At 46.7% G+C, this 21,712-nt stretch overlaps 5 protein-coding genes across 5 annotated transcripts; 2 read left to right on the forward strand and 3 right to left on the reverse strand.

Annotated features, from left to right (window-relative positions):
* Positions 1-388: 388 nt before the first annotated feature.
* Positions 389-2,715, reverse strand: NCU09854 (hypothetical protein; the record flags this gene model as incomplete). The annotated part of the gene is made up of 2 exons (XM_953285.1): positions 389-2,508; positions 2,631-2,715. 2 exons carry the CDS (start codon positions 2,713-2,715, stop codon positions 389-391), a joined length of 2,205 nt encoding a protein of 734 aa, XP_958378.1.
* A 2,196-nt stretch (positions 2,716-4,911) lies between these two features.
* On the forward strand, positions 4,912-5,981 carry NCU09855 (nicotianamine synthase; the record flags this gene model as incomplete). Its single annotated transcript, XM_953286.1, has 2 exons — positions 4,912-5,196; positions 5,247-5,981. 2 exons carry the CDS (start codon positions 4,912-4,914, stop codon positions 5,979-5,981), a joined length of 1,020 nt encoding a protein of 339 aa, XP_958379.1.
* Positions 5,982-7,466: 1,485 nt separating this feature from the next.
* NCU09856 (hypothetical protein) lies at positions 7,467-11,130 on the reverse strand. Its single transcript, XM_953287.3, has 6 exons — positions 9,340-11,130; positions 9,062-9,247; positions 8,928-8,987; positions 8,798-8,845; positions 8,589-8,744; positions 7,467-8,516 (listed from the first exon to the last, which is right to left on the reverse strand). The coding sequence occupies exons 1-6, from the start codon at positions 11,123-11,125 to the stop codon at positions 7,651-7,653; spliced, it is 3,102 nt and encodes a 1,033-aa protein (XP_958380.3). The 5' UTR covers positions 11,126-11,130; the 3' UTR covers positions 7,467-7,650.
* Positions 11,131-11,845: 715 nt separating this feature from the next.
* NCU09857 (hypothetical protein) lies at positions 11,846-14,006 on the forward strand (the record flags this gene model as incomplete). Its single annotated transcript, XM_953288.2, has 5 exons — positions 11,846-12,053; positions 12,117-12,417; positions 12,479-12,677; positions 12,795-13,010; positions 13,081-14,006. Exons 1-5 carry the CDS (start codon positions 11,866-11,868, stop codon positions 14,004-14,006), a joined length of 1,830 nt encoding a protein of 609 aa, XP_958381.2. The 5' UTR covers positions 11,846-11,865.
* NCU09858 (acylamide-delta3(E)-desaturase) lies at positions 13,695-16,699 on the reverse strand. Its single transcript, XM_953289.2, has 3 exons — positions 15,940-16,699; positions 14,688-15,535; positions 13,695-14,625 (listed from the first exon to the last, which is right to left on the reverse strand). Exons 1-3 carry the CDS (start codon positions 16,160-16,162, stop codon positions 14,299-14,301), a joined length of 1,398 nt encoding a protein of 465 aa, XP_958382.1. The 5' UTR covers positions 16,163-16,699; the 3' UTR covers positions 13,695-14,298.
* Positions 16,700-21,712: the final 5,013 nt, after the last annotated feature.

Below are 21,712 nucleotides of genomic sequence, written 5' to 3' on the forward strand. Positions count from 1 at the left end.
AGGACGAAACTTACAATAAGCAACATAAAGGGAAGCAAGATAAAGCCAACTCTACTAAGACAGACGGCTGGAACTACCGGCCGAAGGGAAAACGCGTTAAGCAAGGACAGATGGGAATGAGTTCGGGATGCCACTCCCTATTTCAAGACAGACTTGAGACCTCCGTGCCAAAGTGGGGGTTGTACCTATTATAGGACCATCAAGGCCAAGCCAAACAAGGGACGCCACTCCCTACTGACGTTCGAGATTCCGTAGAGTCTTTAACCACGAAATCATCAAGGGGCGCCACTCCCAGTATACCTCTTTGAGGTTCTTCCATCCGGACCGGACCTGACCAAGAAGACCACCAAGCCGAGCAAGGTAATCCTCAAGCCCTCATTGTACCCTCTCAGTCGCTCAGCAAGTCAAAGTCCGATTGCCCCTCACTATCAATATCGACCTCGTAGGCCTTAAGCACCGCATTACCAACCTCGATAGCCTCCTGCCTACTAACGGTACTTTTGACGAGAACATGTCCCAAGTACGTTCTGGCACCATCAGTGAACGTACTCACCCACTGTCCATGACCATAATAATCAACAGCCAGGACAATATGCTCCGCCAGATCGGGACGGCGCAGCTTTAGGTCTTCGGAAGGGCTGATGACGTGGTACACATTCGGCTCGCTCACATGCTGCTTGTATCTCCACTCCAAGACGCCGTCCTTCGGGACAGGGATATACACAAGGCGAGACCAGTATTGCGCGCCGGAACCGGGGGTGCGGTCTTCAGCTTTAGAGTGGTGAGAAGAAAAGGGAACAGAGACGGCGCGCAGACGGTCCTTGTCGCCTAGGGCAGCGAGCATGCGCACGGCAAAGTAATCGATGCCGTAGGTGTGGCGCGAGGGAACGGAGACGCGGTATCCGGGCGGACGGGCGTTGATTTCGATGAGTTTGCATTCGGACTTTTTAGTTAAAGGAAGGGGATCGTCGCGAGGGACGAGGTCGATGATACCCGGGGAAATGGAGCGGTATTCGTACTTGGAGTTGACCATGCGGGCTTCGAGGTGGTAGATGCCGGTGTGGAAACCTAGATCAAGCAGGATCTTGTGGAGGGTGTCTTTGACGATCTCTTGTTCGTCGGCGGGGAGCGCGGATGGTAGGGTGAGGGCCACGGGCGAAAAGGTGTCGTTGACGGTCGCGTCGGAGGCGTCACCCTCGCAGGGGGGTTCGTCGGCGATTTCGTAAAAGAGGATCTCGCCGTCGAGAAGGACGAAGTTGACGTCGATTTCGGGGCCGTCGTAGAATGGCTCGATGACTGCCGCGGAACCGTGACGCGTGGTCGCCTTCTTGACGGCCGTAGTGAGGTCGCTGAGCTTGGTCACTTTGGATACACACTCTGATGACCAGCCCTTGGTGGGTTTGACGATCATGGGGAAAGTAGGCGTGAAGAAAGGCTGGGAACTATCGGTTGGCGCAGAGAGGAGGGTGTCGAGTTCTTCCACGCTGGTCACTCGGGCCGTATGACCGGGAGAGTCTTGTAGCATGCGGGACTTGTACTTGTCGACCGCTGTCTCAAATGCCGAGACCGGGCCACAAGGAAGACCAAGTTCCTCAGCGACCTTGGCGACGGTGACAAAGAAGTTATCGGACAATGTAAAGACGCCATCCACCGGCATGCCGTATCTCTTAATTGACTGCACAATGCGGTTGGCCACCCCTTCGTCCTCTGTCATGTCCGTTCTGAGGAATGCCTTGCGAAGCTTGCGGTTCTCGATGGTATTAGCTTCAAGCCAATGTCCAGCTTCGTCGATGATGACCAGTTTGAGGCCCAGTGCTTTGGCAGCCGCGTAGACCGGACCGCCTGTCATCAGATTCGGGCGACCCCTGACAAGGGCAACCGTCTTTTCCATGATAGGAGGATCAGGCAACAAACAAGGCACATTGTGAAGCCTATGGTGCAATTCCTGGGTGATGTTGATAAGGCGCTGCTGAAGCTCCTGAATGGATAGCGTGCTCGAAACATCGCGCCACTGGACAACACCGGCAGCGTGCTCGGCGAGAAGGGAGAGGTTAGCGCTGGGGCCGGCGGCGGTCAGTTCTCTTGCCCAGAAAATGCCATGAAACTTTCGAGCGATCAAACGGTCGTCGATACGGGCAATGGGGATCGGGCAATCCTGCAAGCGGTGCTCCAGGAGGTTCGAGCGGACAGCATAGCCTTCGCACTTTGGAAAGATGAGGGTGAAAAGGGAAATGTCGAAATCGGAAAGACGTGGCTCGTCGACCCCCGCGCTGATGAGGTTAAGCAGGAACTTGTCCAGCTGTGTGGGTGTACTCGGACGCCCGTTCACATCCTGAGCATGGCCGTTGGTGCCGTCGTGGCCGTTGTAGGGGTTCTTGGAGGAGCCATTCGGGGTGTTTCCGGGAGAGAGTGAGGCCTGGGGCGACGGCGGCAGAACGACCACATGAATCGCAGCGTACAAGTCACCCAAGTCGACAGTGTCGCAAAAGAAAGGCCGATTGGAGCCAGCTGAAAGTTCGAGCGTGGATGTTAGTAGTCGTTGGCTTTTCGGTCATGACGACCACACATAGTACAAAGAAATAGTGATAAAAGAAAGGATAGATAACTAGTGGTGAGTGAGGTAGACGAACCACTTTGGTTGTTGATAGGAGAAGATGAAGTGACGGGAGCGAAACCGAAGGGCGCCAAACCCAGAAGCTCGCCAATCTGAGCCATGATGTCGCCGTTGTTGACGCGACCAACAGCGCGCGGTCGGTGAGAGTGGTGTCAGGTTGATGTGAGAGGATCAAAGATGTTGTTGTTGTTGTTATTGTTGGAGTGGAAGTACGCGCAAGCCCGTTGGTTCTTGTTTACCGATGTGTACCGATGTGCTTGACTGATTGCACGATGGCTGTTGCGTGAGTTGTATGAAAAAAGGAGAGAAACAATAGGCGAGCTTAAAGAAGCAGAGCGAGGGATAGTTTCACGTAAGGCGGTGGGTATTTGAGTGTCAAGAAACAAAACAATTTGGAGCAAACGAATGGAAGAGGACGGAGTATTTTGGGTGAAATCAAGTGACGCGTGGAGGGGCTTGATAAGACGGCATCAAACAAACGACGGCACAGAAGAAGCGGGAAGGAGATTAGTCGGTGACGCAAGACACCGACTGATAACAGCTTCCAGTGAGTAGTGATACCTAGGTAGAGGTATTTATGAACCCTGAGGGCCAAGGGAGGAGACCATCACTTTCCTTCCACCTCGGATTATAATTGGTGAGGTGCCCGGTACAGAGCCCCCTTTGAACATCATGATTCTTGAAAATTTGGATCGGAGAATAAGGCTGGGCGATCTCCCGGGTCATCTTGACGCTGTCGAGGCTGGAGATTGGATACTTGGTACCTCATTAAATGTTGACCTCATTTCCTCCGGGGCTTGATCTCAGTTCGGGCGGTGGAATACAATGATGAGCTGTCGTGTAATGAAAATCAGCTACAGCAATAGCCAATGATGGCTGTCCACCTTGAAATTCTGGTGACGCTTGTCTTCCACCGAGAGGACATGATTCGATACCAGGAGAGGCGGCGGCCAAGGCATCTCCGAGTAACACACTGGTGACCTCTCGAGACGAGACATAAGTGTAACCATGGAAAAGAACAAGTGTCGGTCAACATGTCTCACTCCGTTGTAGCGTATCGTAGGTTGCCTTGTCGTGTTGTATTCCGAGTGCAGTGTCACAGAGCGAGTGGAAGGCCAAGGAAAGAAGAGCGAAGGAGAGGACAAACAGCGGCACAGAGTGAGAACCTTGATGGCCCGCCCAGCAGTTGGCGATAAATCTGATAAGATGGCTTGGCAGGCGCTATCCCACAGAAACCCCACAGTCCAATCAGATTGGCCATTTCTGGGAGGATGTGGGCCCCTTGCGTCTTCCCCTCTCGTCAACCGTGAGAACCTTGATGGCCAATTCCCCTGGCTCCCCCGTCCTTTCCCTTTCCCTTTTTTTCCTCTGCACAAACGAACTCAATTCTTCCCCGTCAATCGAGAATGAGAGGACTCTTCAGTCTTGGACATGCCATCAATCCGACATAACTCCAAATTATCTATATACATTTCTCGTTACAAATGCCATACTATGTACACTTTAAATCTTACACCCGCTCGATGCGGATGCGCCGTGGAGTAAATGTCGTCCCATATATTCCACTTTGACGAATGCTAAATGCTGATCTGACGACTGAAAGTGGCTCACCCTCGGCACGGCGCAATGGAACGGCTACAGCTTCCAATAAGAAACTTGAATTGGTCAGGCACCAATTGAGCAGCGGATGGTTGCAAGTATGTAGGCTACTGGCAGATTGTTTGGTTGGGTAACATTTCCACGGACCATCAAGGTTCTCACGCTCTCTCGACATTGGTGATGCCCTTGTCAAACTGAACTGTCCACTCCGTCGCCTTTCATCGCTTCAGAGTTTATTTCTGTGGGTAACCGCAGGGTCGGGTCGGGTAGACTTGGGTATTTCCCGCAATTGAGGTGGGTTGCCATTTTCCACCGTCGTACATATCCCAGGGGCATGATTTGCAAATGATTACCATGACTACGTCCATCTGTCCGACCAGCTGGTCCCCTACTTTACTGAGCCGCATCCCTTCCTCTCTGTAGAGACTCGAGGGGACCCTGACGATTTTTCGAATGCCCTTCACGCTTCCGTCTGATCCCATCCAGCCTTACAACCGCTCATCTATCCCTTCCCAGAACGCGAGGCGGTGTCAACAGGAAAACTCGATTCCAGCCTTGCCCATCATCCCATACAAAAACAGAACGAGAACCTCGCTGGTCGTGGTTCATCGACCTTCACCGACGCAGTCATCGTAACCATTACCTCGAGGACAGCCATAGAACCATTCAACGGCGTGTTTCTTCGAAGCTTCTTTAAAATGCCTGCCCTTCTCTCAGTCCTCGGTCTTGGTTCTCCAAGAAAACACCAGTCCGCTCACTACCTCGACAACAACACGAACCCGGATATCCTCGCCGAGAAATTAGACAACATGGGAAGTTGCGCAAACATCACCAAGGCGCAAATGATCGCTCTAAGCATTCTCGATACACACAAGCAACTCAAGAAGCTGCCGGCCTACCAACCAGGAGAAGAAATCAACCGCTTACTGGGGAACCTCGTCCACACATGCGTCCAGATCCACCCTCCAAGCGTAATCCAGCAGGTACGTTTCCCCCGAGATCACCAAAGCAAGTTGTAGACTAACATCTCCAGATCCTCAATTTCCCCGGCCTCCAACAAATCCTCCCCTCGCTACGCACCATCTGCTCCGAAGCCGAATCTTGTCTGGAAACCCACTGGGCCGAGCACACCCTCGCCCTCGCCGCCCACCAAGGCCACGAAACCGTCCTCAAGGCTGTCCAAACTGACTTTCCCTATTTCCAAAACTACATTGACCTCGCGCGCCTCGAACTTTCCGCCATTCGCGCCGCTTTACCTCCCAACAATACCGCACCCCTCAAGAAAATCACTTTCATCGGCTCTGGTCCCCTCCCACTTACCTCGTGGTGTCTCCTTGATGAGATCCGCAAGACTGCCGGTCAAAACGACATGATCCCAACAATCTGCAACATCGACATGTCTCCCACCGCCATTGACGTCTCCTCGCAACTAAACGGTGCATTAGGACCCTGGGGTGAAGGGATGGAGTTCCTCTGCGGCGAGGCGGGTTCTCCGTCTATCAGTCTGGAAGATTCTGATGTCGTCTACGTCGCTGCGCTGGTTGGGATGTCACAGAAAGATAAAGAGGAGATTTTCCTGAAGGTCGTCAGGACCATGAGGCCTGGTGCGCTGCTGGTGGTGAGGAGCGCATGGGGACTGAGAACCTGCTTGTACCCGGAGGTGAACGTCACGACGGAGAGGCTGTTGGGGGTGTTGGAGTGCTGTGCCGTGGTGCATCCGTTTACGGATGTGGTGAATAGTGTGGTTGTTGCTAGGGTTAGGGGTTGAGGCTTGAGGCTTAGAAAAAAAAAAGTTATGAGAGATGAACAGGCGCTGAACGACGGATCAATTGGAGTCGGGATGGGATAGCAACGGAGGTTTGAGCGGGGACCGAAAAAGGTGCGGCGGACGGGCCGGGTTGGAAAAAGAGGAACAAAAAAAGGTGGTTTTCGTGATTTAAAAGTGGCAAGCAACTAAGCTAAGAATAGAGAGGTACGTAATGATATTCATGACGTATAATGACTCTGGCTGTCCCGAGTGAACGGGACATTTTTATGAGTGAACTTCTCCCGAATGGTTTCAGGCACGGTTGGTGCCCGAGTCGGTCTCTCTACTTTATAGAACGACTCCCACCTCCGGGGCTTTCTGGTTAGTGTTTCACCCAGGAATATCTATTTCATGGGCATAAGAGCAAAGACATTTTATATAGCGTCAGAGCTCAATCGTCAAACACCTATCCGTCGGCAGATTTCCCACCACCACGTCAACCGACCTCAACTTCGGCGGCGTTCCCAGCTCTGCAAGATTGTGTGCGACTACACTCCGAATATTCATTTCCATTATACGCCTCGGATCAATAACGGCAGTAGGCACACTAGGCCTTTGTATTGGAATATGTGCGGGTATTGGCGCAATCGGCGGTGGCGGCTGAGGGTGTCCCGGTCTCACAGTACCTAGTAACAGGGCCAGCGCCGCCCAAAGTTCCTCGACTAATTAACTGCTGTCAAGTATAGACGATCGTATCCGAACATTTCAAATTCACCAACCCCTTCAGGTACGGAAGACACGTGAATATTCGCTCCTCTTCCCCAATCATGATCGTCCAGTTTGTCTCGTCGGTAGGTATTCTCGGGCAGACCATCTGGCACCAATCAAAATACTCCAGTCTGTCCTGGTGACTAAGCAGGATGGTATTTATGTTGAATCCCAGAGAGTCTCCTCCTTCTCTAGAGGTATGACCACTAGCAAGCCCTTCGAGATCAAAGCTGGAGTAAAGTCGAAACTGTCTCAGACGCTTTGCGGGTTGAAGCCATACTTGGAGAAAGTCAGGCTCGATTCATCTACACCGGTCTGTGTCGTTGGAGCCTAGACGTACTTGGCCATCGTCCACCACTGTGATGGAAATCTTCGATTGACGTAAGGCAACGGGATGCGCAACCGTCGAGTAGATGGCGACCGTAGCAGCAGACTCGGAGTGAAGATAAATCAATGCTTAACTTGGTCAAACACTGGGCGCAGCTGTGTGCATGCGGGATAGCGAAGGCGCCTAGACTGGGGGTTGGGAGAGGGATAAGACCGAGTGCGTAACGGAAGATGTAAGGCGATGAGGCCGTTCTCAGTGGTGCTGTGAGGCGGAGGTCAGGGGAGAAGAAGATGATGAGCTTGAGCGCGAGGTTGCATACCCGTTCGAATGTGGCATCGCTCATCCAGTGCCATCCATCCGTCAACTACCGGAGGCCTATTTCTCACTAGATTCTTTGGCAAGCTGGTCTGGCTCGGAGGAAATCACAGATATTTTCCAGGAGTTCTCGAGGCAGTCTGTTAATATATGAGTACGACTGGCCGATGGGCCACGGCGTCGTCCTGGCTGTATCTGACATTGGGAGGCGTGTTGAATGATAGACCGAATCACCACTTCTCATAAAAAATTCCACAGCGCCGGAGCCCCGCTATACCATTACTTCCGCTTTCCAGAGTCGTCCTGCGGCGCAAAGTTGGCCTGGGGCAGAAAGCTGCCCTGTGGTGGTTGCCCACCAAAGTTAGCTCCGTATTGCTGGGACGGATTCATGGCGGCATATCCCATCGGTGACCCCTGTGCTCCAAGCATTGTGGGATAGGTGGCTGTATGGGCTTGCTGAGGTTGGGAGCTATAAAACCCGTTGCTCTCCTGATGATGCTGGGCAAAGGGTGGAAAACCAGGATTCATCAAAGGCATTGCACCAGGCTGCTGCGTAGAGGTACCTACTACGTTCGGCGACGGCTTCATCTGCCCGAACACCATACCGCCAAAATTTTGATGTTGTGATGGCTGTTGCCCCGTTTGCAGGTGTATGGCCTCGCCGACGCGGTACTTATCGATGCGGTAGCCTGACCTCTCGGCCTTGGCTGAGTCGGTCTCGGACTTGATGCTCCAGAGATAGTGGTTGAACTCGTTGGATACCTTGGCCACGCGATCAAAATGCTCTCTCTCAATCTTGATCCTGCCCCCGGTGGACTTGTATCCTGCGAGCGCGACAACGCTCTGAAAGGCGTTTCGGATCTGGCGGCCATTCCAGACCGGGCCGATCTTGGAGTTCACGGCGCTTTGTTTCTCGAATAATGTCTCGGCGTAGGAGATAATGTCCTCTTCGTCCACATCGACCAGGCCGCTTTTGACGAGCTTGCCAAGATGGGTCTTCCAAATCTTCTCGGCATACTTCCACTCTAGTGGTGGATAGTACAACGGCAAGTGGATGCGCGACTTGAAGGCCTCGTCAACCACACCAACCCGGTTGGTGGTCAGAAAGAGAATTCCCTCATAATATTCGAGAACCCGGAGGAAAACTGCAGCGATGGCCTGTCAGTAATGGACCCAGGTTGAGGCTCTCATTTCTTCGTTCAGGACCAAGGTCTTACCAGAGACCAAAGCGTTTCGAGCAATGTCCTGCGCTATCCTCTGAGCCAAGAATACGTCGGCCTCGTCAAGAAGGAGGACACAGTTCCACAGCTGGGCAAGCTGGAATGCCTGTTCTAGCTTCTTTTCCACTTCTCGTGGAGAAGTACCAAGGTCACCTAGGTATGCCGAGTTAGCTCCTAGTCGTTGTTTGTTCGGAAAGAGTACTGACCGCAAGTGATAGGAAGTAGGGGCCGATTATTTGCTTCGGCAGCGCATTCTAGGTAGGTAACTTGTGTTAGTACCTAATCTTTGGATAGGCCCAAGGCGCACGGCTCTGCGCCGTGACGGATACCACTTACGAGCTGTTGATGTCTTTCCCACGCCGGGCACTCCATGTAAGAGGATCGTGAGTCCCTTCCCTGCCACCGATTAGCCAGCGGACCACAAGCGACGGCAGCAACAGTCATTGCTACCCAGCTAGCGATGTACTTACCCTTGGTTCTTACAAGATCAAAATGCAGGCTGTGAGGTCCCTTGTGGTCGGAGTGAGATTCAATGAGGGACTGTACCAGGCGCTTATGGCCGTCAGGTAGCTGTAAGTCGTCCCAGGGTTCCCGTCGCTGATGCTTTTCCTTCATCATCTCTTCTCCGTCGTTATCTTTGCCAATCCGAAGGCAGGCTGTGTTGTCAATGGACTCGTCGTCAGCGACAGGTGAGGCTAGGTAGGCAGGCCATACAGCCCCAAGACAAGTCAGTGGAAGGCAAGCTTACCCCATTTCCTCGTACGGAAAACAAACGCAAATACTCGGGCCGGCAGAAGCAGCAGATCCTCATCTTCGGTCGGGTCGGTACGCTCCTTGTCCCATCTCTGGCACTTTGCCCAATTCTCATGAATCACTTGCTCTGAGAGCTTGGTATCCCAAACCGTGTCATTGTCGATGCCTACAGGGAGCCTCTCGCCGGTCGGGGCCTTGTAGAGGTCAAGCTCGTCCAAGCCAGGTCGCCATCCCGGCATCTCCTGCAAGGCTCGTTCAAAGTCGACCATCACGTCGCTCTCGATCCATTCTGCGTAACGCGTGGCGTTATCAGGCACATCAGCATCCTTCTCGTGAAGCTCGGTACCGTTGGGTCGCAGGACCTGGTTGCGTCCCGTATATTGCATGTGGCTTGGCCGGGTGCATTGGACAAAGAGCTTGCCGCGCTCTATGAGAGCCAGCCGATCAACCAACTGTTCTCTCTCGGCTACATGAATCGGCACAACGGGAAGCCACATGATGGGCAAGCGGCCTTCAAAAGGGTTGATCTCAATTCTGAGAGGGGTTTGGACGTAGCGATTGTCATCGTGGTCGAAATGGAAGTAATCAATGGCAAAGGCGTCTACCGAGCGAGGCCAGTCGCTTCTGCGGCCGCTCGATAGCGTAGTAGGCTCGTAAGTCGAGCCTCTTTTGCCTCCAGTACGCTGGATGACTTTCCAGATCTTCTGTGGGATTTCTTTGTCTCGAACATAAATGAGAGATCGGGCAGGAAAGAGAAGCCACAGGTCCGAGAAGTGCACTTGGTCAGCGTGGGGAATGATGGCAAGCGATGGCGTGACATAACCGTCCATAAACCTGACCAATGCGCCGAGGTCGTTAATCAGCGCCGTGAGCTGGACCTCGCTGAGCTGATGCGGATCAACAACATTTGGGTTCAGCTGATCCACGGGCATGGCTGCATTCCATGCTTGGTAATAGTCGTTTTCGCTCTTGGTAGGAAATCGCTCAGCCCGAACCTGTTTCAGGTCGGCCAATCCTTCCCGGATATCTGAATCATTTTCAACAAGAAATTTGAAGGGCCTCGGAATGATAAAAGGCGTTCTCCTGGAGCTGCTCCAATTTAAGGTTCCATCGTGAATGTTGTAGTTCAGGAAAGTTGCAAGGCTAATGGAGCGGATGCGAATGCGATCAGGAAGCTCTCCTGACGGGTAACAGGTCGGCAGTGGTGCCAAGGGGTCTTTGGGCTTCTTGGTCGGGACAGCTTCGGGACTTTTCAGTTTATCTCTAACCTTGACGGCGCCAGGAACTAGCTCCTTCCGTAGCGCAGGGGTGACTTTCTGCATGAGTCGCTTCCGGTGAGACTGAGGATTCAGATCATCGGCAGTTGGCTGATGGCTTGGAATCTCGATTGCGGCATATTCGCCTAGTGAGGGCGCAAGACTACAAGCCTCCATCCAAGGTACGGCTTCGAGCTCCCCTGTGGAAACACCCAGGCCGGAAGCTTGCGAGTCTCTGCCGGGCCGCCCAGTCTCTTCCTCATCTGTGTCTGAACTGGTTTCGCCCATCAGGTTTGCTTGTAGACGCGCAAACTTCCTCAGCTCGGACTGGAGAGAGCGCCCAAGGGCATTGATGTCGTATCCAACCTCGCCGTCCACCTCGACATCCTCAATCAGAGAACTGAGATCTTGGCCCAAGCTGGCTACCTTCCGAATGATCTCGGCCGCATGTTCGAGCTCCTGGTCTTTGGCTGTAACTCGAGGCATTTCCCCGGACGTATCTTGCTGGTTTGATGGGGTAGACATCTGCTGATCCTCGGAGTAAGCCTCCTGTTGCTTTCTAAAGACATCCAGTTAGGTACCTACGTTGGACTAGGAGGACGAAAAGGTGTTGATTCTGGTAGTAGGAACAGGGAAGAAGGGGAAAAGCAGGGCAGCCTAAATACCTCCTACCCAGGACGGGAGGGCCGGTGAATGGAAGCACAGTGAATGGGCGCCAAGAGGCACGGCCGTCCAACAAGGGGAAGTCACCAATTCACATTGAGGTCCAATATTCCATGCACAGATTATGCAATGACACCCACTCCCCGCTTCATCTCCTCAGCTTTCTTCGTCGCTTGTACTACCTCGACGCCTTCATATGCACGAAATTCACCACGGCATCCAACCACAATGCCGTATGAAGCAGCCTGGTGTATCCATGTACACAGCGCAACCACACAGCCGCTGCAGGCAGAATGATCCTTCACAGAAGGGCGTGATTGGCGAGTCCCCTCCCGCGTGCATTGCATAAGGTATACGTGCTGATTGACGAAGGGAGTCAGTCATTGTAACAAACCAAACCGGCGTCCCCTCTTAGAGGTTGGACACTCATGATTCTTCACAGAAGGGCTTCTAGGTCCTATCGTCGTAATCACAATTTCCAGAAGCCCAAGGACCTGTGGAGAAAATCTCCTTTCGTCACTCTCCGCAACAAGCCGATTCTTGTCCAAGAAACCCAAAGAGATTGACCTGAAGTCTTCCGGCACCGGCACGCTTTGGCGATCATGGACCACAGAGACCTGACACCCGTTTTGCAATATCTGGCAGCGGGCCAGGCTGGCAAGTTTGACGACAGCTGGGCAAATCCCGATCCAGCAACGCTTGAAAGGGCAGAATCACTGTACATTGCGCATCATGGCCGGCTCCCCAGTCCGGCCCTGGTGGTACCGAAGCAACTTGAGCCGTCGGAAAAGTGAGAGTTGCCTTGCTGTTATCAGGAGTGGACATGCAAGCGACTGACGACGAGCGTTCAAAGGTTTCGAGTTTACGTTGTCAACTTTACGGAATGTATGCATCATTTCTTGGAGGTTTCTGGCGACAAGAGCGCGACCGAGGCCTTCAGCTGCAAGTCCTGGGATGGCGTGGAGGACGAAGTGGCAAAGGCAATGGAAGCCGTCGAAGGCCACGACAAGAGACGCCGCAGTTGGCGGAAACCCTTTGAAGCAGCGGATAGACTTGGCGGTATCACTGCCCGCCGCATCGAATTCCTGGTCCAACTAATACCGGACGGTGAGTACACTGGTCTGCTAGCCGGCGGTCTGAGACTATTGTGCAATGTGAGGCAGTTTCCCTCCCTCTTTCGCCAAAGGTTGTACTTACAGCCAATGTCTATTCTAGACGGCAAAGCGCAAAAAGGAGGTCCGCGAGACCATCTTGCAGATGCTGGACAGTTTGGGCGACACTGTCTCGCATAGCAAGGCCCAGATCAGGCTTTACAGCGACGACCCGGATTTGAAAGAGAAGTCGGAAGACCTCTACATGGCCATTCTGGACTTTGTTGCCTACGTCGTCTCTTATCTGAATCGATCAAGTGCTAGTACGTTCCACTTCCCGGGTTCCCTTTCACCACCCCTTAGCTCTTCAATCCCGCGGTCACACCAGCCTGGAAGTTTTGATTGTCGCAGTCCCGAGCACAGACTGATATCCCATTTAGTTGAGTCTTTCAAGGCCTTCTTTCAGCAGACAGACTATGGGTCGAAGCTAGATGATGCCGTTGACAAGGTGAAGAAGGCCTCAGCATCGTTCGAGGGCTCTGTGTCAATCTGCTTCCAGACGCGCGTCGAGATAATTGACAAGAACGTCCGGGCTCTGGTATCGCCAATCATGGCTTTATACTTCACCCTTGGCGGACTTGTGAGAGATTTTCCCAGTGAGTTCATCCAAAACACAACATCTGAGAGAAGATTCTGCCAGAAAGCTGACCTTGCCTGACGGAAAAGCCCAGATGGAACAGCTTGTAAGAAAAGAGATGCAAAACGCGGCCATGTTTCAACCAACTATGCATTTCATACAGTTTGTGGGACCAATGCAGCCCCAAATGCCACCCCCTGGGTTCAATGCTTCTCAGTTGTGGCCGCTGCTCTGCACCAACTGGAACGGCGGTAGCCCAACCGTGGCGGAGGATTTACTGGCCAATTCCAAGGCGGACGTCCAGCTAGCCCTGAGATTGCCGCCATCGTCCAGGGGTCAGAACCAGATCGGATATCTCCTGATTGAAGATGCATTCGTGGTCTGGCTCAAGTCTCTCGAGTCACAGATCCTTGTCCTCCACGACGAGCAGTCGCTGGAAGGTACCAGCTCGTCGCTCTCCACCCTCAGCTACCTCTGCGCCTTGATCACCGAGATGATGTCCGCCCCTGGCATGGTCCGGCTCTGCTTCTTCTGCGGCCTGCACTCTGCAGACGGCGACGTTCTGGGAGGCGGCTACGGACTGATGCGCAGTCTGGCGCTGCAACTCCTGCAACCATTTGGGGGGAACGCCAACCTTTCCACGACCGGCTGCGACCTGAATCTGCTCGGTCAAGGGCTCATGATGAACGATTTATCGACGGCTTGCTCCGTCTTCAACATGCTTTTGCACAACGTACCCGTCGGTGTTGTCTACATCTTGGTAGATGGCGCATTCTGGTATGCGTCGGGGTCACATGGCGATGAAATGGCGGCTGTCATGGCGTTCCTGAACCGACTCGTCATCGAATCGCGAGCTAATGCTAATAGAGGATTGGTACTCAAGATTCTTGTTACGAATCCCACTCCTTCGCAGCGGAACAGCTGGGATATACAGGCGGCCGTCGTTCACCTTGAACAATCGCTGTTTGAGGATAGCCATGAGGTAGATGTTCAGCGCATGATCGCTGGCTTCTGAACAGCGAGGGTGCATCTTATCTTCCTTTGAAACGGGTTTTATCTGTCTATTGCGCTGAAGTACTCCGACCCCTCTATACAAGCCTTTATTGATACTCTTCATGGCGGAAGACCCAACCTCCCAAATCTAGTGTATATAAGTCTCAGAAAGTGTTCCGCTCAAGGACGATCCAGATGAATATCCAGCACCTGCACCATGATCATCAACCAGACCATCTATCCCAAATTCAACCCAAACCACTCATCATCCCATTAGATCCATCACCTCATTTCTCTTCGCACTCAAGATCCCCTTAGTTGGCCTTCTTTCCAAACTTGACCTTGATCTCCTCTTCAGTAAACCTCCTCGTATGCCTCCGCAGATACGCCGCCCTCTCCTCGAGCGTCATGTTCATCTGGAACTCGCCAATGGGCACCATACACTTGGCCAGCGTCATGTAATCCTTCATGATCAACCGGACGGTAATCATGATATAATCGATGTTATGGAACACCAGCGCATTGTTGGCCGCGTAGGTTTCCTTGCCCTTGAGGAAGGCTACAGGGTGTTCGCGCCAGTGGCGCAGGGGGTTGAGGTGATGAGAAGTGTGGTAGCCGTCGTTGTAGCAGTGGCGGTTAGACTTTTGTGTTTGTCAGTATCAAGTACGTAACGGAGAGAAAAGGGAGGGGGGGGAAGACATACAGCAACATCCACCAACGTCACCGAACTCCTGTAATCGCTCTCCGGCTCCTCGTCATCCACAAACGCATGCTGTCCCCAATTGCCCACCATCAACGCCACCCGCAGCACCATCAACGGCAACACCATCGTCCAAAACACCGCCTTCCCTCCTCCGGGCGCAAAGTTCCACATGGCAATGTACATAGCATAGCTGGAATACTCCCAGAACGCCGCCTTGGCCGCCTGCACATACCGTCCCTTGCGCGCAAAATACAGCGGCAGATCCAACCACACCAGGAAATAGAACCGACCAACGTACTTGGCAAACTCGCTGAACTCATCCCGCTGGTACCGGATCGTCGAAGACAGATCATCCGGCCCGTTGCCTTCAACATGGTGGTGCTTGACGTGGTGGTAATAGTACGAGTTCCAGGTGTGGCCCATCAGGGGATCCAAGACGTAGGGAAACACAGCATCAAACACCCTCGTCCACCATTTGTCCTTGGTCAGGATGCCACGCATGTGGATGTGCTGGTGCATCATCAGCGTGTAGGTGCCTACGTACCAGCCGTTGAGGATGGCGTGGAGGATGGCGTGCGGCCAGGAGAAGCGGACGAAGAGAAGGTAAAAGGCGGAGGGGACAGTGGTGGAGAAGTAGATGAGGAGATGGGTGATCATCAAAATGTCGGTAGGGACGCGGATGAGGGAGGTGGCCCATTGCTGGTAAGCGGAGAGGAGGGAGGGAGGGAGCCATTGGAAGGATTGCAGGTCGGCGAGGTCAAAGAAGTTGGTTATGGAGGGTTCGAAGGAGGAGGATTTGGGGTCGTTGAGGGCGGAGAGATGGGTGACGGCTGCTTCGTTGCGGGTGGCTGTGAGTAGCAATTGTCAGTGATGGATGGCTTCATGTGAAATTGTGAAGATGGTCAGGTGGGTGAAGCATGGTTGGTCAACCACACCCGGACCACGGCGGGCAGTTGGGGTGTCGGTGCACTGGAGCGGGAATTGCCGGCCGCCAGCGGTCCAGAACCTCTGGACCCTGCAGTCTTGGCAACGACATGATGTCACAGCCGAGACAGGAACCCGCACCGTCCGATAACGATAAGATCAGGGGTTCATCTGAGGAACAACCAATTCGTTGACCGTTTTCCGAACCGCGATGCGATGCGACGAATGAAAAGACATACGATGTTCGCCGCACTGCGACTCCGAATTGTGTCGACTGCAACTTCAAGCGAAAGAAACACCGCGCTGGACAGACAAACCCCACACATACCTGAAGCGTTTTGGCAACCACCAGCATCCTTGTTTACACCGCCCTTCGTATTTGTATCTGTCTCTTCTGTCCCTGTTGTCTCCGTATCGCTCGCCGACGCATATGCTGAATCCGAATTGCCCTTCTCCTTTGCCTTCAAGTGGTCGCTGTAATCGGTCGCCAACGTCTCCAAGACCACGCGATCGGCCTTGGTGAGGTCGTGGGCGAAGACAATGTGTTCCATGGTCACGGTCGCGGATCGTTCGTTTCGTTTCGGTCTTGGTTCGGGCCCGGCGCCGGTGATTGTCGGGGAGGGGTGTCCCGGGTTTGAGTGCGCAAAGCGCAAACGGGAAGAATGGCTGCGCGCGGCCGCGTTGTTGGGTTTCTCCGTTTAACGATTGCGAGTGCTCATGCGGCGCGGATGCAAGTCGGCTCGGATGTATGTGAACAGATGCACAAGTCGAGAGGTTGAAAGCGCCAAACAAAGGATGATGTACTAGCAATCAAGAAGACCAAGGTAGGGTCCTTGAAGAAAAAGGGGGAGGGGCAAGGTAGGAGACGAGGTAAACAGATGTATGTACCCTGCCAAAAAAAAAAAGGGACCTTGGAGAAATGATCCGAAAAGGACGAAAAGCGAAGGGGGCCCCGCGAAGAAAACTGAAAAGGCGGGCGACAGTCCAGTTTCCTACTTTGAACGGTCCAGGGAACAAAATGTCAAACGTCCGGCTACAACCGTACAAGGAAGCGACGAACTGAAGCGACGAAACAACGAACGAGCAAACGACACGAAAAAAAGATTCGTTGGATATCAGCCCACGGTTGGCTGAACTCGTTGTTCGCCAAACACAAGGGCCCCTCGAAATTTGTGGTTCATGTGGAGCCAGATGCCATTCTTGCATCGGATAGCGCGGCCTGGCTTCTTGCCTGCCAGAAGCTCATTGTTTACTTTCTGATAAACAAAACGATCTACACATCGGATGGTGCTAGGGAATGATTATTGCCGTTACTATTCCATTTTTTTATTACGCGGAAATTTTCCAGTATGACTGACGGTAAATGGCCCGTACACCTTATCAGCTTATCGAACCTTATACACTGTAAATTTGATAGATCTAGTTAATCTTTTACCCACTTCTACCGCAAACTACCCTCTTTTTGAATATTGATTTAATATTTATATTGCTAGTGATGTGGGGTGGTTCGTTTGTTCTTTTTTTCATTTTCCTTGTATATTCTTCTTTTCTTTACTATAGACTTTTACTTTTAAATAATAAGTGGAGATATTAGGGCCTTGGTTTATTATATATTAAGGAGTAGATCTATTGTACTAATCGGTTAGGACCCTAAGAATATATTGAGTAAGGAAGAGGATATAAGGAGGAGATCCCGAATTAAGAATAGGTAGAAGGATAGGTACTCCTAATTAAATAATACTTTTCCTTAAAGATAGACTAAGAAGTTCTACTCCTAAACTATAAAATTATTATTAAACGCTCTCGTAATAGTAAACCTAGCAACCCTCTCATAAAAGAAACTAACTTCTAAATTCGCCTATTAATTTAAAGTTAATAAGGAGGGTCTTATCTTTCTTATTAGTTTTTAATAGTAATTAATAAATTATAACTTTATTATTCTATTTTAATTCCTAAGGACGAAGGATATATTTAATTCTAAATTTACTCCCTATTATATTTAAGTATAGTAGGGTACTTTTCGTATTAATATAGTTTTTTACTCTATTTTAAATAGTAATAAGGATGAAATTGAATTTTAAACTCCTAGTTAAATTAATTAATATAAATTTAAGAAGTTCTTAAAAAAGACTTCCTAAAAATATAGAGGTTAATTTTGAGAACCTTAGAATATTAATTTAAACGTTAGGAATTGAATAGTAAAGGGCTGGTTAGTTCTTCCGGTAGAGGAGCCTCTTATTTAATTTAATAGAAATTTTAATTCCGGATATATTCGGATTTCCGCTTTATTAACTAATTTATAATTTATTAATAGTAAACTATAGATACTTTAAATTACTATACTTATAAAATTAAAATAGAAACCCTTTATTTTATAATTTTAAGACTAATTATAATAAAGAAAGAAAATAAAATTAGATTAGAAAGACCTTAAGTAGTACCTAGGAAGAAAGATTAGATAAAAAACAATAATTGAGAAGAGGGTCGGTATAGATTTGCTCCTTACTAAATAATATTCGGTATTTAGATATTTATACGCTATGTATAGAGTTAGCGCTTTAAATTACCGAAGTTATTATAGGACTAATAGTTATATTATTCCGTTCCCTATTTAGTATTTTTAGAGCGATATAAATAATATTTTATAAAGTTAGTAAAGTAGGCGAAGAAGTAGTATTAACGATTTTAACTCGCTAATTATATTGTTCGCTTAACCCTTAGATATTAATACCTATATAAGACCTTAAAAATTAATTATTATAATTACTAAGGTACTTATATAGAGAAGAAAAAATTAAAAAAGAATACTAAATTAATTCTTTACTAAATAAGAAAGAAAAGAGTATTACTTCTTAATATTAATTTTATAAGCTACCGAATTATTATTAAAATCTTTATAAATTTTAATTATTTACTATATTTAACGCTAGTAATACCCTTATTAATAAAATTCCTTTAATTGATATTCCTACTTATTTAAGTAAAGTATCCCTTAACGTTATCGCTACCCTCCTTACGAATAACGCTATTTCTACTTAAAAAATTCTCCTAAAGAAAAAATTCGATAGAAGAAGAATTTTTAAATATATTGAATTATTTAAGGAAGAGGTCGGTATTTATAAATTTAGAGATAATAAGTTTAAAATTAATATTTAACTCTAATAGTATAAGAAGGAGCCTAAGGATGTTAGTAAAAGTCTCTTTTGTAACCTCTAGGCTAAAAATACTACTATTTAGGAGGAATTTACTAAAAGATTTAAGGTTATTTATAGAATAAAGGATCCTAAATAGATAGATAGTATATTTATTACCCTAAAGAAATTCTATATTAAGTATATTCTTTATTAAATAGATAAAATTATTAATACTATTCTTACTTATTTAGTATTACTTATTCGCTAAAAGACGTAGAATTGGAATAGTACTAATTATAATATTGTTAAAAAGTTCTATAGGAAGTTATATATTAATATAAGATATATAATTACTACCTTCTTATAAAAGTTGAAGGAGGATCTCTATATTATAAAGTAGGCTAAATTCTTTCAATCTCTAAATAAACTTATAGTAGAATAGTTCAATAATATTAATTCTAATACCTCGTCGGATACTAATAATAGTAATAAGGAAGAGATATTTATTAAAAAGTATAAGTATAAAATTAAACGTATAATTGACTTGGATAGCTCTTTGGAATCTTTTAAAGAAAAAATTATAATTAAGGTCCTTATTAAAAGAATTACTATAAAGGTATAGATCCTTATTAAGGTTGCCCCAATTTTTAATAAGAAAATTATAAATAATTTAATTAATTGTATAGAATAATTAGTAATTATTCGAAATACTGCTTTTATTCTTTAAATTTAATAATAAATCCCCTTCCCTTAGTAGCCCGCCTTTCGTTAATTTACCTAATTTATAAACTTTTAAATTAATATTATTTAAATTAATACCCTTTATAAAAGGAGTAGAGATGGACGAAGTACGAAAGGAGACGATAGGGGAGGGTATTAGTAGTAATACTATTAGTATAGTTAATTCGGTTATTATATTTGGGAGTATAAGTAGAAGGAGGTCGATTGTAATTATAGTATTATTAATTGGAAGCCTACTAATTAAAATAGGAGTACGAATACTATAGTATTTATAGGCTCTAGGATAGATTATAATAATAAAGTCCTTAGGAATATATATTTTTAAATATTTAGTTTAGGCCGATTAAGGGATACAATCTACTCCTTTATAGCTTTAGCTATTAATTACCCTAATTATTAAAAGTTTAAAAAGTAGGAATTCGAAGTTTAGTAATAATATAACCCGTAGAACGTACCGTTTATCCTAATTTTTAATTTACTTTAAAATTCTAAGTAAATTAAATAATATTAGGATTAAATTTAAATTAAAAACGGTTCCCCTACTATTACTATTAATTATATTTTAATAGAAGTATTTAAAGAATTATATAAAATATCCTCTCTTACCCGGGAATAGGTAGTTTAAATTTATATAATTATTATTAATCCTAATAAAGTTACTAAATTAGAAGGGCTCTCCGAAATAAATATAGATTAAGAAAAGATTTGTACTATTTTTTAGAATATTATAGTAATAGCCGGCGAACTAAAGAGGCTTAGGATTAACAATATAGTATTAAATTCTATAATTACCCCTCCTTTTACTTTAATCCTTCGTTTATTTATTATAGAAGTACTTAAATTAACCCCTAAATAATTTAGAATTATTTTAAATAACGAAGTTCGAGTATATTTATTTACCCCTATTAATAAAGTACTAGAACTATAATTCAAAAAGGTTTTATTTATATAAAAGGAGGAAGGGTTAAATTAAATATATATAAAGGATATCCGGGCTCGAGATAATATTTTAGATATAAAGGAAATATACTTTATAGCTACTAAGTTTATAAATATTAAAATTATTATTATTATTAAAGATATTATCCGAAATAACCCTACTAATACCTTAGCTATTTACAATTAGGTTAAATAACTCTCCAAGGTCCTTTATAGTAAAGATAGGATCTTTACTATATAATTTAAATATTATAGTAATATAACCCCTAATAATAATTTGGAAGCTAATAAATTCGTTCTTATTAGGCCTAATAAAACGTAAATTTATTTTATATTTATAGAAAAGTAAGAGCCTAGAACGGATATATTTATAAATTTAATTAAAGTCGCCTCGAAGAATAATAGCCCTATATTTGCCCGGCCGTCTTTAGAAAATAATATTTTCTCTTTATTCGAATAGTATAATATTAGAGATTAGAGAAAGAATAGATTTGTATTAGTATATATCATCTCCCCTCGGGATACGCTAACTTTTATTATAAATTAAATAAAGTTTATTAATAAATTACCTTTTGTAGAAGGAGATATTATATATTTTACTCCTCTACTTATACTTTATATATTAATTAAATTCTAGGGAGGAAAGAAAGTTGTAGCCCTACTAGATATAGGTATTGAATATAATACTATTTATAAAATATTAATAAATTTGTTAGGACTTTAGAATATTACTATAAATATTTTTAATATTAATAATAATAGAGGAAGGAAGGGATTTCTTAGTAAAATTTGTAAAAAGGTTTAATTATTTAATAAGAAAAGAGAAATTTATTTTTTTATTATAGAATAGGCCTTATTAAATTATAATATTATTTTAGGGTTACTATTTTTTTAAAATATTAAGGTCTATATAAAGTATAAAGAAGGCGGAAGAAATTATATAATTATAATATTTAATAGAATAGTAATTTGTACTACTCTAATTATTAATTTAAAGATTTTTAAGAAGAGAAAGGGCGATAGATAGAAGGTTTAATTCCCCTACTATTATAATAATTTTATATATTTAAGGGCTAGGAGGTAAATTTAATAAGAATTATATAGAGGAGATTACCCTATTAGCGGTTAAAGGATAATTATTAGAGGGCGTTCTAGAAGAGGATAATAAACGGATCGCCCCCTTTAATAATAAATTAGTAGAGGATTTAATAGTCTTTCTTAGGAAAGAATAGGGTTTCTTAATTAGTTTATAAAATTTAAATATTTTTTAATAAATTTATTACTATT

Source organism: Neurospora crassa, linkage group V (genome assembly GCF_000182925.2).
Source record: "Neurospora crassa OR74A linkage group V, whole genome shotgun sequence".
Classification (NCBI taxonomy): Eukaryota; Fungi; Ascomycota; class Sordariomycetes; order Sordariales; family Sordariaceae; genus Neurospora; species Neurospora crassa.

Bases quoted from the DNA above. Each gene is read 5' to 3' on its own strand.
- NCU09856 (XM_953287.3), bottom strand. From the start codon at position 11,125: ATGTCTACCCCATCAAACCAGCAAGATACGTCCGGGGAAATGCCTCGA. The intron at 9,248-9,339 runs GTAAGCTTGCCT...TTGACAACACAG, and splicing joins TTTCCGTACGAGGAAATGGG to CCTGCCTTCGGATTGGCAAA. The intron at 8,846-8,927 runs GTAAGTGGTATC...TTACCTACCTAG, and splicing joins GGGAAAGACATCAACAGCTC to AATGCGCTGCCGAAGCAAAT.
- NCU09858 (XM_953289.2), bottom strand. From the start codon at position 16,162: ATGGAACACATTGTCTTCGCCCACGACCTCACCAAGGCCGATCGCGTG. The intron at 15,536-15,939 runs GTATGTGTGGGG...TGCTACTCACAG, and splicing joins TGGTTGCCAAAACGCTTCAG to CCACCCGCAACGAAGCAGCC. The intron at 14,626-14,687 runs GTATGTCTTCCC...CAAACACAAAAG, and splicing joins TGACGTTGGTGGATGTTGCT to TCTAACCGCCACTGCTACAA.